At 41.2% G+C, this 18,366-nt stretch overlaps 1 protein-coding gene across 6 annotated transcripts in view; it reads right to left on the bottom strand.

Annotated features, from left to right (window-relative positions):
• Positions 1 to 18,366, bottom strand: part of TNRC6B (trinucleotide repeat containing 6B) — a 174,128-nt gene that overhangs the window by 38,133 nt on the left and 117,629 nt on the right. Inside the window, exons 6-10 of one of the 6 annotated variants that reach the window (XM_019544975.1) lie at positions 16,483 to 16,570; positions 12,658 to 12,679; positions 9,897 to 10,241; positions 1,280 to 3,628; positions 96 to 254 (exon numbers count right to left, since the gene is read on the bottom strand). In XM_019544975.1, the coding sequence (XP_019400520.1) occupies positions 96 to 254; positions 1,280 to 3,628; positions 9,897 to 10,241; positions 12,658 to 12,679; positions 16,483 to 16,570 (2,963 nt within the window). Of the gene's footprint in view, positions 1 to 95; positions 255 to 1,279; positions 3,629 to 9,896; positions 10,242 to 12,657; positions 12,680 to 16,482; positions 16,796 to 18,366 lie in introns of those variants that run through there. The other 5 variants (XM_019544972.1, XM_019544970.1, XM_019544971.1 and 2 more) reach the window with 5 other exon arrangements.

Genomic DNA, 18,366 nt, shown 5'->3' with positions numbered 1-18,366 from the left:
ACACTACATACACCTGGCTCACCCATACCCAAAAGTCAGATATTACAAAGCCATAGAATCATGAAAGAAATAGCTTGTGTGTGGCCTATACTCACTAGGTTTCATGGCATTCGGGGTGTTGGAGGGTGCATTCCCCCAGCCTGTAGTCGATGCTCCTGTATCATCCACTTCACCCCACCCGGGACTAGTTTCATTTGGCTCACCCCAGGCGGACGTACCATTATCTGGAGCAGGTGGTGTGCTTTTGCTCCAGACTGCACAAAGGAGAAAGAGTTTTCATTACAGAACAGTTATGAAATGAATTGCCCATTGCTATTCAGCTCAAAATAATGAACAGTGTACTATTTCTGCCTTTAGATAGAGCTGACTATCTGGTGTAGCTCAAGCTATCAAAAAGTGCACTAGAACTTCTCCACACTACAGTCAGTGCAGGCATTTAATTCCATTTAGGAATGAACAGAAGAGGACATTCAATAGCAGTGCTACAGAGAAACAATATTACCACTGATTCAGATGAGGAATTAATTCATTAAACAACTCTTCCCCTGACAAGTTGTTAGTATCTAAGGTTTAATAGTCTGAAAAACCAGGATAAATTTAAGAGTATACATAAAACTAAATACTGTTCAAAAAGTGACTCTGGAATGCCACGTTAATATACGTCCTGTGAAATCCATATATGACATCTGCGTTATCAAAAACATCTTTTTTTGCCTCTATTTGTTCTTCCGAGCGTGGCAGAACCAATGAATACAAGACAGTTAACTAGGCCAATACATGGCTCATGCATAGTCACATTTGTCACCTAAATTCCAATTTCATAGCAAAGGATCTGTTTTTTTCAATATAACAAAGGCAATTCCTTTAGAGAAAACTAAGGTTTTTTGGTTGTTTTTTTTTTTAAAACAGGTGTAGAGGAAGGCAAAATTTGGCCTGTATAATGTTTTCCTGGTACTGATGTATAATCCAGTAAGAATATGTCTCGTCTCTCAGATCGCAGGTTGAGTTTACAGGGCTGTCAGAGAAAGAACATATCCTTTTACTTGTAAGCTGAGCAGCATTCAGATGGAAGTCATTTAGAGACAATAAAATGTGGAATGTAGTGGTTCTATTTTCACACCTACTCTTCAGAGTACAATCACATTACAAATAAATCATAATTGTATGTGTAGCCAAACAGTTACATAAGAGTTTAAGTCTGCTAATGGATCAAAACTATTAAAGATCAGAAGAATGCACAAACATTTAGACATCTTGTTTCATGGAGGTAAAAAAGTACCTGATGCAGCTGATTTGCTAGTCATTGGAGTAGGCAGAGACTGTTCTCGTGGGGCCGGTCCTCCTTGAGAGTTCTTATCCCACAGGTTCACATTCTTATAGTTATAACTGCTGGGGTCTCCCCAGGCTGAAGTGCCATCATCAATATCCATTTGCCGACTTATCGATTGTGGAGAAGGTTCTTCCCAGCCACTGGGTTCCTCATCCTTGGGGGCAGATGGCTGTGGCCCACTGTTCCAGTTTGGATTTGGAGGTCGCCCATTACCTGGAGTTTGTGGTGGTGGACCCCAGGAGCCAGAAGTCTCCTGCTGTTGTTGTTGCTGCTGCTGCTGGTGCTGGTGCTGCTGCTGCTGCTGCTTGTTCCAGGAGTTGGGCTGTCGACCAGCTTCATTCCATGCTGAAGTTCTTTTACAATCATCCCATCCACCCTTTGAAGCAGCATTTGCATTTGCACTATTACCCCAAGTCCCAATCTCATTTTGTCCACCTTCACCCCAACCCGACACTGGTTTGTTTCCTGTACTTTCCCAATTACTGTTTTTTGTTTGGTCAACCTCTTCTCCCCAACCATTCTTTCCTGAAGACCATCCTTGATTAGGTTGCCGTCCACTCCACCCTTGATCCTTGTTGGAGTTGTCATTCCAAGAGGAGGATGGTTTTTCTTCTGGTCTTCCACTTCCCCAGTTAGAAGAATTGTTGTTCTTGTAGTCATTCCACCCTCCTGTATTTTTGGGGTCCTTCCACTCTGTTGGGGTTGAGAGCTCACCCCATCCAGACTTGATTTGATTGCTTTGGCTGGGTGCATCCCCCCAGCCCCCTGAGTTCTTTGTCTGTGTGGTAGAGCTCTCCCACCCCTCAGTTCCTTTATCAGATTTCCCCTCTGGCCGTGGCATCTCTTCAATATCCCACACAGTATCTTGTTTTATTTGAGTTTGGCCCCAGCCAGTGTTTGAAAGCACACGAGGGTCCAAATCAGTCCTGCTCAGCAAAGTCTGCAAGACTGCCTGGCAATCAGGATGTGTAGGCCTGTATGATCGGCGTCCAGAATTGTGACTGTCACTACTTCCTGCTTTGTGGTTACTTCCAGTGCTTTGACCTCCAACCTCACTTCCTGCAGAGCTGGAAGATCTTCCCCAACAGGGAGCGTGGGAATTGCCTTGGTTTTCAGGAAGAGGGTGGCCTTTTTGATTGTCCCATGCTCCAGTGCTAGAATTTGGTTGGTTTGGACCACTCCATTCTCCAATCTTCAGTTCATCAGACCCAGACGGCTGTTTCCATTCTCCCTGAGAGACCCCAGATGTCAATTTGTTCCCTTCACCCCATTTGCTTTCGTTTGAGTGCTGAGGGCCAAAGTTCCAAGACCCACCACCCGTAGACCTGTTATTGTTATCCCACGAATCATTTCTTGACCCATTAGGTTTTTGTACAGAACCTCCTTTCCAGGAGTCCTCTCTATCCTTTCCATTGTTCCCGTGGTTTCCAGAATTGCTTTGTCCAGAGACTGTGTCAGTTCCAGAAGGCCCCCTAGCTGTACCCCAAGATCCAACATTCCCAGGCTTTCTTTCTCCAGTGCTTTGTGAAGGGGCATCAGTGCTCCTGGAGGGGTTCCCCAAGCCCATTTCAAAGGGCATTCCCTTATTCTCCATAGGGTTTGGCGAACTTAAGTTCAAGGAGTTAGTGTTTCCATTTTTTGGTCCATCAGTGTTATGAATTTGAGCCTGTTCTCTGCTAGAGACAAAGTTAACACCCGCATTTTCCATCTTTGACTGCTGTTCCCTAGGGGTCTGACCTACTGTGCTAATCTGTGCATTGGAGTTACCATTATCAGACTCCAAAGTCCCTTTCCTAGAACTGCCCTCTTGAACCAGTGCTGGCCAAGCAGATGGGTTACTATTTGGGTTAAAGTTGCTGAAGCCAGAACTGGTGCCGATTCTGTCCTGCCCAGTCATATTCCTCCAATTTCCTAGTCCATTGTTACTCTCCACAGCAGGGTTGGAAGATTGAACAGATTTAGTTTTGGGGTCAGATTTCCAGGCCCCAAGATTACATTCGCTCCCAGTGCTTCCAGACTGGCACTGGCTTCCTTTTCCTTTGTTACTAGTGGTGCTTCCTGGCAGAGTGCTCTTCTCTGAGCCAGGATTTGAGGCACTGTTGTTGTCGGTGGTGTTTTCTGAAGAAGACTCAGCGTCTTTGCTGGCAATACAAGGCCACTCTTCCATGTCAGACCCGTCTACAATCACCTTGTCCCAGATGTGAGTTGGGTTGGCATTGGTGCCGTTGTTGGAGGCGGCTCCAGGACCCCAAGTGGAATTTGCATAATTTGAAGCAGCAGCACCTCCAATTGTTGAATCTAAGAAGAAAAAGGTCATTGCTCTGCGTTACTATTGACAAGTCCTTTGAAGACCTCAATTACAGACACCACCAATTGTCCTTTCCACTTATAAACACAGTTTTCCAAAACCTTCCAAGCTGTCTTTAGAAGAATATTTTGTGAAAAATGGCATATGAGACTCTTGCTAAAAAGCAGTATTTCACAAAATCCCTCCCCATGATTTTGTACACACTTAAATTTACTGATGTCTGGCACTTTTTACTAACATGCCTGGTTACTTAAAAAGTTAACTAACACGTGAATGGATTACACTGAAGTTAATACAATAACCAGGGATGACCCAAAAGAGAAATCTTTCAAGATCAGTTCAAGAAAATTATTGTAGTTACTGAGCAAAATTCAACAGTAAAGAAAATTCACATCTGTGAATGTATAATTAAAGTAATGAAACGTATACTAAAATCAGCATTCCCTAGTTATGCAAACAAGGTGCAAAGTATTCTGTGACTGGAGAAGCAGAGGACGTTGCAGAAAAAAGTACCTACCAGAACGGTTGTAGAGTTAAAATTATCCACTCCTTAGTTCATTGTGTGCCCAATTCCTAGTTGATTTTCAAACTACAAATTCCCTTCCTCCCCTCACTGTACAAATTACAATAGTTTTGAAAAGTTACTGAATGTCAGATCAGTCCAGAGGTAAACTAAACTAAGCTAGCTATTTACTTGCACCTTCGTTCAATAGCCATCTTATTCTAACATTTATTTCATTGCCGAATTTAGCACAAACACTCTACGAGACCTGAACAGACTTAAATCAGATATGACATGAATTAATTCCACTGCAACACTAGCACAGTCAATACTGGGTTCATGGCAAACCACATCTATGAAATTATGTCACTCACTGTTGGTACTAAAGCATTCTGGCAACCTCGTCCTTGCAATCTGTACTGTCCCCCTGGTGTTACTCTTTAAAAATGAGCCTGGTAAGTCATGTTCTCCATTTGATGCTACTTGTCATTTTTCTGGATGTTTTGACCACAGGGACCTAAGACTTCCTGTAAAAGGCTTCCTTATGTGAAGGCTGAACTTTCCAATTCTTTCTACATGAAGATCTTCTCTAATGAGTCTTGGTACCACTGTGGTAACTCTGTGCTTTCAGGCGAGCTCATTTGGTGAGGCATGAAATCTGTAGAAATATCTGTATCATGGTCAACTCGACTTCATATGCACTACTATCTGGGTACTGTCTGGTGTGACAGCAGCTGCCCTGAAGGTAAGTCACACCCCTCTAAAAATAATGCAATCTTGTTACACATGCTTCCATGGTTAAAAAAAAACTCTAACTTTATGTATCCAAGAATAAAGATAATAGGAATTTTTACTTACTGATATTTTAATTAGAAAACAAAACTGCTGTCAGCATACATTTTATACCTCTTCAGCTCATTAACCAATTTGATGGGTTCTCTCTTAGTCGATTTCCAAATTTTCAGTAGATAAACGAGTTGCCAGTCTATAACTTAATTTCTTGTTGGTAAGGATACATACACACTCTATATCAAACCTTGAACCTTTTGGTAAGTGTTAACCAAAGGCGAACAAAATTGTTTTCACCTTCCCTTACTAAACTATCAGGGTAAGGTTATGGAGGATATGCAGCTCACACCCTTCAGAGTCCAACCTAACCCTGATGGACTAACCTAACCCTGATATAGTGGGGAAAATAATTCTGGGGGGGTGCCACAACAACAGGGAACATGGCTCCATACTGAAATGTACTGGAAATCCAGTTGCAAGTATGGGCTCCAAAGCTTGAGAAAAGGATCAGCAAGAACCATCTAGAAAGGCAGACTGAGGAGACTAGTTAAAGACTGCAGGGCTCGCCCTCAAACTGGAGGAATGTTGCCTGTAAAATATGATTGCCACTCTCAGCAGCAATTCTGTGTACACTCTGATAGTAAAAGCATTTTGTAGATGCACTCTAGAGGCTGCCTTGCACCTAAATGAGCATGTTCTAAAAACCTCAAAGACAGGGATGCCGGCAACTCTCAGAATATGCTTTGATCTATTTAGACAAATGTTGAAAAGAAACTGCTTGTCCTCATATTTTTATCACCATACTATGTCCTCAAGTCGTTTTGGGAATTTAAGAGAAGGGCTTTGTCCTTGTAAAACTGGCTAGGGGCTCCCTTAGCTTTTAAGATGATCTTACCTAGAAATGAATGTGATGGAGAGAAGGTAAGTTACTCATCCGAGGTGAAAATAGGCTATGGATGAACTTGAATTGAACAAACAGCACTGTACTGCTTTTACTGGCAAGGAAAGCTGTGAGGAAGGTCAAAAATAAATGCCCGGAGTGCAAAAGCAAATAAAACCCCCCAAACCCCCACTTCTGGCTTAGGTTACTGCCTCTCATAGATGTTAAAAAGAAACAATAACCCCAAAATGCCATAGCCTCTCTTGAAGGCTCTGAGAAACCATGAGATTGTTTAGTAGAAGCCTGCACTTCTATGAAGGGATTAGATCAGTGATTCTCAACTGGGATGGGGAAGCACCTCAGGGTGCTGCAAGAACCTTCCAAAAATGCCACAGTCCCCAGCACCTGTGATGGAAGTAGTGACCACTTCTCCTCCCCCCTGAAGCTGGGTGCCCCATCACACTGCAGACAAGTCGTGGCTGGCTGCTACTTGCCTCCCAACAACCTCATCCTGGTCATCCCTGTGCTCTCAGCAGTGTGAACTGCTGTGCATGTGCATGAGGGGGGGACACATGACTGCACTTTTCAGTCCAGCTCATCCCCCTAACCCCACCACTGCATCCATGCTCCCGGGGCTGGAGGCAGATGCGATTCCAGACACCAGCATCAGAATCACTGGAAATGCAGTAGCAAAGGCAGAGGCTGCACTTGCTCCTTCAAGTACTCATCAGGGGCAGGGAGGGGGCAGACTGTGGAAAAAGCAGAGCATGGTGGGGTGAGGTCCTGCCCCCATCACCCTCATCTGGCACCAACTAGATTTCAACTCAGTGTTTCTCAACAGGGCACTGCTAAATTCCAAACAGTTAGGGAGGCTGAAAAATCAATGACTGCTACAACAGATAATACTCAAATAGAGTATTAAAATATCCCTTCACAAATACCCTGATTGTAAAAACAGAGCAACATCCTGTACTGGAATGTGAAGAGAAGATGCACATTTTAAAGAACCTATCCACACAAATGAATTTATTTACTAAAGAAACTTTTACTCTCGCCATCAGAAGAACTGCTATTATGGGGTCAGCTACTACTTGTTAGAAGCCACAACTTACTCTGCTCATTAGTTCTACGCTTTTTCAGCACTGGATTAAAACCAGGCTGTCCGGCTGGAGGCACATGGACTATATCTGGTCCCTGAGAGCTCCTAACTCCTGCCATTGCCAAAGTCTCTCTGTTCCTCCTCCATCCTCCAACTTCTGCTTCCTGGCCCCACCTCTGGGGGCAAGGCATGGTGATGTGGTGTGACTGCAGGCTGGGGCAATGTGATATGGCCTGCAAGGCATCGGGCATTATGGCAGAAGTGGTGAGTGGGGGGAGGGGCATGTGGCACAGCAGGGCATGGGAGTACTGGCACCGTGCAGTGGAGGCAGCACCTGCCACAGATTCATAGATTGTATGGGGGCTGAAAGGGACCTCACAAGACCATTGGGTCCAGCCCCCTTGCACTAGGCAGGAAAGACAACTGGGGTCAGGTGACACCAGCAAGATGACTGTCCAGTCTCCTCTTGAAGATTTCCAGGGTAGATGACTGCACCACCTCTGGAGGGAGTTTATTCCACAGACTGGACACCCTGGCTGTGAAGAAGATTTTCCTACTGTTAAGCCTGAAATGGTCTTCCACAAGTTTGTGGCCATTACTTCTGGTTTTCCTCAATGGTGCCCTGGTGAACAGTTATTTAACTGAGCCCTTGATGTACTCCACTGATAAAGCAGTAAGCTGGTACCAAGTCCCCTTTCAGCCTTCTCTTTTTTTAGGCTGAAGAGGCCCAAGTCCCTCAACCTTTCCTCGTATGGCTTGCCTTGCAAGTCTTTGATCATACAAGTGGCTCTTCTCTGGATTCTCTCGAGCTTTTCCACATGGGGTGGGTACCTGCCATGCAGCACAGGGCAAGGCGCGGGGAGGATGTGTAGCCTACAGCCACCCGTAAGTTAGGCAGCTCTGGATTAAATAATTTGCTCAGTAGAAATCTAGGGAATATGGTGCTGAAACTAGCTGCCAAGGCTAGTGAATAAGTCTGTTTTAGGTTTCTCATCTCTGCTAACATCAGTGTAAATCTATTAGTGTCAACAGAAGTAACTACTTTTCGGTAAACCCTTCCTCACCCCCCAAACCACGCCAAAGCAAAAAACCTCCCCCAAACCCTGAAATCTTGAGTTCTGGAGAGATTTAGCATAAAATAAGTAACAAGTATTAGTACATTATATATTATTTCATTTTCTGTTCTACTTTTTAAATTCTCTATCATACAGCTGCAGAAGCTTTGCTATTCAAAGGCTTCTGACTTCTCAATAATTTTCTAGAAGCTTTTGAAGAAATTTTTATTTAAGATAACAGTTGTAGGATCCAACCCACTAGCTGCATATACAGCGGGGAAATATTTAACATTAAAGTGATGACAGAGGCTCATAAGAGGCAAAGGTAGTAACTTAAATATCTAGAAGATACGTGTCAAAATCTCCTAGTCTCGTTCAGATTTAAAAATCAACAAAATTAAAGGTCTGTATTATTCAATTATCTTGCCCATCTTAAGTATAACCGACTCTGGACAGAAAGCACACTAACAATGTTCACCTACTGGGAAATATTGTCAAATAAGCATGTCACTCTTCTAGAAGAAAACTGTAGATCCCAATTGTGAGAAACAGATCCATCTGCACAAGATGACCTATTATGAAATCCTTCAATATGCTTTTATTTGAAATGTTGCTGTTTCTGCTTGTTTTATCTAAAAGCATGTTTATCATGGCACAGAGGAAGAATTGTGATGCAAGTGCAAAGGTTTCATGTAGGCAGTGACTTCCAAAAAGACAGACCACTTCTCAGGAAGTGAATATTTCACTAAGACCTTCCTATGCTAAATGTTAGTTAACATTTGTACAACTTCACTTGAATACACAAGGGGGAAAAAGGCTTTGAATGCAGGCTGAATTTCTTTTACTATCAGTGATAACACATGTAAACTGGATCTTCCTATATTTTAGTGTGTTAGTTGGTAAAGATTTGAGTCGGACCCTGGCTCTGCCCTGGATACAATCAGAGGGACCTTAGAAGAGAATGGTAATCTAAAAGGAAAATCTGCAAACAGAGTTGGGTCTACTGTATAAAAAGGGAGTTGACATCAAGGGACAGTTAACACAGTGCTAAAACTGCAAACACAGGTAAGAGCAGCCCCAAGCAACCTCACCCTCAAACACCATTATTTGTTTAAAGTACAAAGACTGAATAGCACTTGGAAACAAACAGTTCTTCTGATACCGAGGGCTATAGCCAAAGAACGGGAAGCTGTTCCTAAAGTACTGAAGACAACTTTCAGAAAACAAACCTACTGTAACCCCCTTATTTCACTGATATCTGCTTCCTTTGATCCTTAGGAAGATAAAATAAGCACATACATTACCAAGTTTATATGGAGCCTACAAGATTTTGCTGTTTGCTGCACTGACCTGTAATGGTATCATCTGATCAAGAACATTTATCTTTATAGCACCTTTCATGTGATCTTGTATTTAATTTCATTCCCCCACCCTTACCTGGGGTTGTGGGGTCCCAATTTAGCAGTGCATGGCCCAATCCTGGGGCATAAGATCTGATCTGGCCTATGACCTGGCTTCAGCACACTCACTTGAACCTTTGGGTGCTGCAGGCCAACACCACTATTTCAGATCATAAACTAAGGGATAGTTTCTAACCGATATCTGCTTCCACAGTAGTGTTTTGTCAACAGGGTATATTACTGTGCAGAGTGGGGCACAACCCCCTAGAGACAGACTAGCTACTATCAGAAATAAGGATAGAGCACCAGGTTATATGGCCTATTGCTTTGCTCCAATGTAGCAACTCTGATGATTCAGTTTTTCATGAAACAAATCAGTATCTTAAAGAAGTTAAAAGCCCAGCGCTATCTGGAAAGAGTTACACTAAAAGCAGAAAATAAAACTCCTAAACTTCAGAAAAAGTTAATACATTATGTCATAAAATATGTGAGAACAATTTTTGAACAATCCTTCTATGGCTAAGCGTCCATACCTGTTGCAGTCCCACTGTCGCTCTGCAGCAGTGCTCCTGTCACTGGTTGTGCGTTGCTTGGGTTTGCTCCAGGTGCTGTTGAGGGAGGAGGCCCTGCCCCACCCCCAAGGAGCATACAGGATGGCGGAGGGGGCTGCCCACGTTTCAGTAACACTTTGTGGTCCTGCTGGCAACGGAATCGCGGCGGCACCTCCCGAGGCATGTAGCGGGCGGCGCTTGGCGGTTGTCCGTTCGGCACTGCCACCCTTTTGGCATTGTTGCCACCATTGACTGGTGGCGATGGAGAGTTGCCAATTGGGCTGGCGGCCACTGGTTGGCTTAAACTTGGTTTCGTCACTTCGGGCACTGAAAATAAAAGGAAAGACATTCAAAATTTTGTAAATTAAAATAATAACAAAACAGACTTCAGAATTCATTGTGGTTCAACTTTGATACATCCACTCCTCTCAGAGTACTGTGCAACTTCAACCCAATCAAGAAACCAGCCTAGTTACATAAATATGCTACTTCCGCCTATTTTCCTCCCTCCTCCACAAATTACTGAGACAGCAGGGATAAAATCCTAGCCCCACCGACTTTCTCACCTGAATTTTTACAATTGCTCACCAGAGCGCCCCAAGGAATGACAAGGTTGAACGGTTATAAACTCCTACAAGACTGTTTCAGGCTGGACATAAGGAAGAATTTCTTTACTGTCCAAGCCCCCAAGGTCTGGAATAGCCTGCCATCAGAAGTGGTTCAAGCACCTACATTGAACACCTTCAAGAGAAATTTGGATGCCTATGGGGATCCTATGACCCCAGCTGACTTCCTGTCCCTTGGTCAGGGGGCTGGACTCGATTGTCCAAGGTCCCTTCCAGCCCTAATGTCTATGAAATTCTATGAAACATCTAGGGACAGAAGCAGGAGTTGGCAGAGAACTTTCTTGAGTAAAGGTAAGTTTTAATTCCAGACTATTTGTGATTAATGCAAAGTTGGTGCTAGTTTTCCTGCCCCATCTCAATTTTTGGTTGTTTTAGCAGCAGTATTTTGGGCCACCACATGAGGAATCTGAATTTAGATCCCAAGCTTTTGCCTTGCTCACTAGGTTTATGTTTTCACTACACAAAAGGGATAGTATTTCTTAAATTTTAATTTTATTGGGATAGCTAATGTAAGTTCTTTCCCAGCAAGAAAACTAAATGACAATAAGTGATAAAGCCTTGATTCCACCATGGCTTGCCTCCATCAAAGCCAGGTGGGGTGGCATACTGTTGACCTGATCTAGTAAGACTTAAGTGAAGATTACCTGTGCCTGATCTTCACTAGGATTCTACAGCAAAATAGTAAACTTTCATCATTACCTCAGTGGGAACCACCCCCGCAAATGATTTCGGCAGATGGCCTTAACGAAGGAAAGGACTTGTGCTGAAGCAGCTCACTTTAGCTTACTTGGGAATGGCTTTTACAAGGACTGAAGACAGGCAATCAAGATGGGGTTTGTATGTAGTGGTAAGTAGCCTCTTTGAGGACCTTTCAGTAGAGATGAAATAACGGCAGCAAAAAAGTGAGAACCCTAGGAGGACCTCAGTCTTTCACTTAACTTAGCTGTCTTCATGCATTTAACTGGTTCCAGAAATGGTGTACCTGCGCTCCTCTATTCTCTACACTGTCTAACATGAAGCCAAAGATGTGGACCAACCATGTTTACTATAGAATAAAATGACTATTCCACAGTAAAAGTGAAGCAAGCATGTGACATACTATGGAATGAGTCAGCAAACAAGGAGTAAATATAAACCAGTATAATTTACCCTGCTGTACTGGCTGTGGGTGTGCTTCTGTAGTTAATTTCATCCTGAGGTTGCCATTTGGTCAGTATAAACTGGGTCATCAATCATAAGGGCCAGGTGCTGTTATAAAATACACTATGGGCAGGCAACTTGGAAAGAGCTATTTGTGTTTCCATTCCTTGCAACACAGTCAGTTTACTAAGGAGTTAAACCTGAGGCAATTTACTCCACCACAATCAGGTACAGGAATTCTTTCACAGCAACTGAATATGTTGCATCCCAAATATATTTCTGTGAACAGCTAGAGATTAGGATCTCTGACATGCCAATCTACACTTCACTGCCCCATAATGAAAGAAAAATATTTTAGTTGTAAAGTCAAATCACTTCTACATACCCCTCTGCTGTCTTTTTCATGGCTGCTTCTCCACACTACTTTAAAAGCAATGAGGTACAAATCAAGTTCAAGCTTATTTTAAAAAACACTTTGAGAAATTCAATATTTATCCATCATCCTTGCCTTGACTCTTCATTTGATAGTCAAGTCTCTGCGCTTTCCTATCTCTTAATCTTTCATCATCACTTAAATTCAGCGTGCTGGCTAAAGTAAAAATTCAATACGGTCATTTTGGTGTTCTTTCATAAAATAGTATTTCTTCCTCTTCCTTTCCACATGCCTTGTCTGTTTCAGGAAGTGGCTACACTTCTGGAAAACTAGACTTTTGAAGAATTTTCATCATTAGCCTCTTCTTGAGATATAGTCTCCAGCAACAAGGCATTAATTTATTCATAAAAGTCTTTTCTTCTCCAAACATTTTAAGGGCTGATAGGGAATGTTACCTCATCTTCTTTTTGATGGTTATAGCTTTTGTTTCTGCTGATTCTTCATTCAGCAATACTTCCACTTGGAACATTAGTCTTCCTCCCTTTCTCATTCAAGAATTTTAGTCAAGGACAAGGACAAGATCCAAAGCAATTAAGTCTCTTACCTTTGGTTTTTTGATCTGTGACCTGCAAATTAAAAACAAGAACATAAATAAAAGTAAAAATAACCAAGGTTCTTTGCAAAGAATCGAGCTGTTCTACGTTGTAGCCTTCACTTATTAGTACAAGACTTAATCAGTCTGATAAAAAATTAACTTTTTAGACTTCTCATCAGCTAACTTGCTTAGATAAATGCAGAGAAAGTCTTCAAGAGTACTTGGGACTATTATCATCTCCAACTACTGATGTAATACTTGCAGAGAGGCTATAGAAGGAAGTTGCTTCATTGATGATGATCAGCAGTATTTTCCCCCTACCAAGAACTGTAACATTTTAAAGCACAAACAACTATTACTCCCACAATGCCTTTTTACAATTTTTAGAGGAAAGATCTCCTTTAACAAATGGCAGAGCAAAATGAAAACTAAACGTAGAGAATGTCAGATACTACAGCATGTGTTAGCACCCATGGTACCTTATCAATGGCAAGAAGCTGCCTGCAGGCACAAATCTAAGTGGAAGAAACCATCTCTGTTATTTTCCCATTCACCTTCTTCCCTACTCCTCTTCTGCAAAAATCTGTAATACCTACAACACCTCCAGATTTAACATTTTCCTGAATGTAGCAGGCTTCCTAGAGGAGACTTACCAGAAGGCTAGCCATCATCCCCCAAATTGGCTCAATTTTTGCTTTTGCTGTACTTCTGCATTTTCCCCAACAGCCTAGACTTCTAGCTACAGAGGAATCAAATGCCACTAGAACATTCTCTGAAATTCTTTGTATTGTGGCATGTTTTGCACCTATTAGTCATGAGCTCCTCTACAGAATAAGGGAAAACCCCTAAGACTGTCATGTGTCAGGCTTTATGTTACCTCTTCTTTAAAGAAATTGCTGAACCAGTCCATAATTCTAGATGGTACAGTCGCAGCACAGAATAATGAAAGCAAAAGTAAAGGCAATTTATTTTTGTACAAACCTAGCCAGATCCCTTTTGTACAGTAAAGAACAATAAAAGGAAACACATGCCTCAATTGCTCATGACACTGTTCCACTTTCGAAAGAGGATCTGTTGGATGCATGAAATGGCATATACCCCGAAGTATAAAAAGCCGTATCTCCCTAGCTCTGTAACTTCAGTCTATATACGTGGCTCAACATTTTTGGAATCAAAACACCCCTCACTGGACTCAAGACACCCTACCCATAACTTCTGGGAATTGAGTGGCACCACATTTCAAAAACTAATTTATATGTTACAGTGCTTACCTCCTTGCAGAGGAGCTGAGCAGTAGCGGTGGGGGATCATCCAGGCAGGGACAAGTCTGAGAAGGAATTTATCTACTCAGCTTTTCTGCTTATCAGCTCACAAATCACTTGTCTCCTCAAACCTTGTGGCACCCTTCAAAGGACCTGGCAGCACTCCAGGGGGCCCTGACACCCTGGATAAGAATCACTGGCCTAGATGATGCAGCAAAAACATGCTGCCTCTCAAACCAGATTTCCTTTTACCCTAGACTAGCAAAAACACACATGCATGTCTTAAAGTGTGTTCCATTTCAAACGATTTCCCATCCTCTATCTACACATAAAAAATAGTAAAGGACACAACTATGACTTTTTTACTTGAGGAAGACCAAAAGAAAACAAAAATCCCAACCTATAATGCTGCCAGGTTTACTTTATTAGTCTGAGAAAGCAAATCTCCCTTTTTGTTCTTATTCAACACTCCAAGCTGCAAATGATAAGATATCTAACTGCACTACAAAGCTTAAGAGCCATTTACCTGAGGGAAACCTGGACTGCCAGCACTTGGCGGGACTATGCTGACAAGAAAGGAGCAGACTTCAGACACTAACATCTTCTGACAAGCATGAAAGAAATCTCCCCTTACCCCACAAAAAAAAAAAAAAAAAAAATTTAAAAAAATCTTCCAGCCACTTGTTTATAATTTTAATCAAAAAATCAAACAGCAGGCATTTTGTTATGCAGAGCTGCACATAAGACTCCTGCCACGAACCAGGTATCATTAGCCAGTAAAAAAAATATTTCATACAAAAAATACTCATTTAAATAACCTCCCTACCATTATGAACACTGTCTAAAAAAGAAACCATAGAGGTCCTAATAACTGTTTCCCCGACTACTGTACAAATGTTACTCAGTATGAATATACAGTGCTCTAGTTTAAAAGACTTTTGCCCCCTTACTCCCAAGTATTTTCAGATTGTCAGACTGGCTTCTAGAAGGCAGACACGCACGCAGGGGTCACTTCACCCAGGATTTGGACAAGAGAACTGCCAGCTACTAGAGGCAGTACGACTGCTTTTTCAGACAGGCAGTGTGCAGCATGGTAAAAACAGCATTTAGAATTCTGAGCCCTGAACAAGTTCCAACAATGAAGTTATCAAGCTCCAAAAGTTTTCTGAAAAAGTTCAATTGGATACTTCTTTCCTCGCTTCCCCCTCTCAGTACCTGAGAGTTTCTAGGGAAGTTTAAAAAAGCAGCCCAATTTTTTGTAACAAATTTCCAAATTACTATTATAACACTGAATACCAGTATACTTCCCTCAGGCTATTTCTTCTTACAGAGTACAAATGAAGCAGTTCTTGTCTGTGTACATCATTACTTGAAATATGCAATTTGCATTGTTTTAGAGATCTCACAGTTAAGTAGTGATAAGGAAGTAAAATTGTTAGGTGGTATAAAGAAACCCTATTTTGCAGGCATGGATGTCTCTTGTTATGATCTTCGGATAAAACAAACCAGATCTTCCAGCAATTTACTGGAACAAGATATATTGATATTAATACTTTTATACTGTTGGCACTTCAATTTAACTGCAGCCACACTAGGAACTGAAATGATATAATTAAATCAATTGTTAAACTTATAAATAGATGAACCAATGCAGTTAAATTAGTACAAAAATTTAAGTTACAAAAAAGCTAAAATTGGAACAAACTGAAACTTGCAAGAAAAAATTTCAGCATAGCCCTCCCTCAGCAGGAATTTACTAAGTGCACAGAAACGAAACCAGCAGAGATCTTCCTCAAGGATAGGCTTTTCTGGTGCTTAAGGAACTAAAAGACAGCAAGTCAGAATACACTAGGGTAGCTTTCTGTTCTTGAGTTTAAACAGGTGTGTATATTAAAAAAACCAAAACAAATAGTAACGTTGCATACAGGCCACACTGGTACAAGATTTTTGTTTTTGTAGTCCGTTCCTGAAAAGTTTTTTTAAATTTTGCCCCAGAAACCATTTTTGGTAACAACTGGTTACAATTCACCTGCCCCAATCTTCACATTTCAGCAAGTGTTACATGAAATTGTTTTCTAGAGCAAATGTTGAAATTATTTTTTTTTAAATCAGAAACAGTGGGGGGAGGGAGGGTATTACTAAATACTCTACTTACTCCCACTCCTTTGTGGGCCCTTGACATAAAATTTCCACACTTATTTTTACTCTCCAAAACATAAGTTTTGAGCTGCTAGACAAATTTCACAAGTGTGAATGAATAGCTGAAGGTGCAAAGATCAGAAGAATCAGTATGCAGCACCTTCAGAGTACTAGTGCTTTTGATTATCATAAAAATTACTACCTATCCTCCCCCAGCCTTCTAAAAATAACAAAAGAAACTCCAAACCTACTGCAGAACTTGCAGTTTAAGTGAACTAATACAAAAAAAATCAGGCATCATCTTATTTCAGAAAGGGAAATATTTTTACGAAGAATCAGGTTTAAAAAAAACCAAAAGGAAAATTTTTGCTGAACATGATTCGGCATACCCAACATTTAGGGAAAGGGAGTACTGAAATATCAAAAAAGTTACCTTCTGAGCAGATTCCTTCTTTTTCTTATCCTCTTTCTTCCTTTTCTTGTCTTCCATTAACTGTTCTTCCCTTTCCTGCTCCTTCTCTCTGTCAAAAATCAAACAATTCGTGAAACAACATTCAAATTGCATGAGCAGACATGCACACATTCATTCTTCAATACTAGACTGAAATACCTTCTCCCTCTAATCTTCAGGGGACCTGAAAACAAGTTAAAACTTTCAACATAGTATGCTCTCAAAACTTGGGATTTAAGTCTGATTCAGATGGTAAACACATTGGTAGTGTCAGATGGCTCCAATCCTGTAACTTGTTACACATGGGAAGATGCCTTCCCTGAAAAGCTTCATTCAGAACAGACAGACAGAACCTGTAGAAATTAAAAGCATGTGCTTGCCATCAGCCAAAAAGCCCTAACCCCTTCTACACACAAGCATTTACAGCCAGACTCTACTATTTAATGAGCAATCAGTTGTTGGGTTTTTTCCACATGACAAAACATTATAATTCTAATAGCAGTTTGGTCTGATATAACATTTATCTTCACAAGTGGAAGAGATCATTCACTTGCCTATAACTGTGCCGCTTGTAAGTGATTAGGAATGTCATATCAAATCTAAACCATCTTTTACTATACTCAAGCACAAATTTAATTTCTAGGATACTGTGTCCACCTACAGTATTTTTGTAATAAAGCTTACATTACAAATTACTTTGCAGGGAAGCTATTTTTTAATCATTTTTTTCAAACTTCGGTCTTGTGCAGCTGCTGCCATTGTCACGCTATCATCTTGTTGCTGTGTTTTCTATTAAACATGAAGGTGTCAGAGAAGGATTGGTTAATTCACAATGCATGCTATTGGGCAAGCTGTTTCTATTGTGAGTCACATTTTTAATGGTTTGACCATCTTCACACACTCCAGGTAAAATTAAGACCACAAAGGTTACAACCTACCTGGAATAAACTTATTCTACTAGGCGAAGTTTAGGATAGCTAATGTATAAGGGAAGTCTGACAGCTGATTAGGATTTGAGAAAGACTTTTGGTATGAGAAGGAAGATGGCAAAACATGAGGTACATATGTTGCAAATAGAAAATAGTTTACAAATATAAATTACATATTTTTTTCTTTGTAAAGAAAGAGACCTAAATGGCAGATTTATATAAGCAAAATACTCAGACACACAATTTTAACTTAGGCTAACATAGAGAATAGTAAGATTTGTGAAGCTTTCAAAGTGCAACTGTTTACATATAGATATGTTTATATTGTAATGGAAAAGGCCAAAGACATTATTGGCTGAAATGCATGAACCATGAAGGCTCTAAAAATACACGTTAGGCTAAAGATAATATTGAACTATACATTTATTAAAACTACACAAAATAAACTGCCTTCTTTTGTGAAATGGGTGCAGTTTTGGGTTTGTTTTGTTTTTGTAACATTCGTAAGAGACATTTACTCCAGAGATTTCCTCACACAAGTTACACTACATGAGCTGGCTTCTAAATTTTGCACTCACATTTTATTATCAGACTGCATACAGAAAGACATTTGCCTAACAATCACTGTATTCACACACGCATGTTAGAAAGCACTCCAGACACTGCGACTGGGTATCCCTTACATCTCCTGAAGCTGAGCTAGATGAGCCCTCTTTGGATATATCAGCCAGAAAGGCTCTGTGAAGATTAACCTGCTAAAGAGAGAGAGAGGCTCGCTAAATGTACCACCCTTTGCTTTATCAGCAGATGGAGTGCACATAGACTGGCAGATCCTGCCCCCCATTCCACAGAATTCAAAGCAAATACTCCAAGTCATGCTGAGCAGCATGTTTTACACACCCACTGTCTAGTACTGTATAGACCAGCTCAGTTCTTG

The sequence above is a fragment of the Crocodylus porosus genome, unplaced genomic scaffold (genome assembly GCF_001723895.1).
Source record: "Crocodylus porosus isolate Cpor-Errol unplaced genomic scaffold, CroPor_comp1, whole genome shotgun sequence".
In the NCBI taxonomy this organism is placed as follows: domain Eukaryota; kingdom Metazoa; phylum Chordata; order Crocodylia; family Crocodylidae; genus Crocodylus; species Crocodylus porosus.
This window is presented reverse-complemented; position numbering and strand designations above follow the sequence as displayed.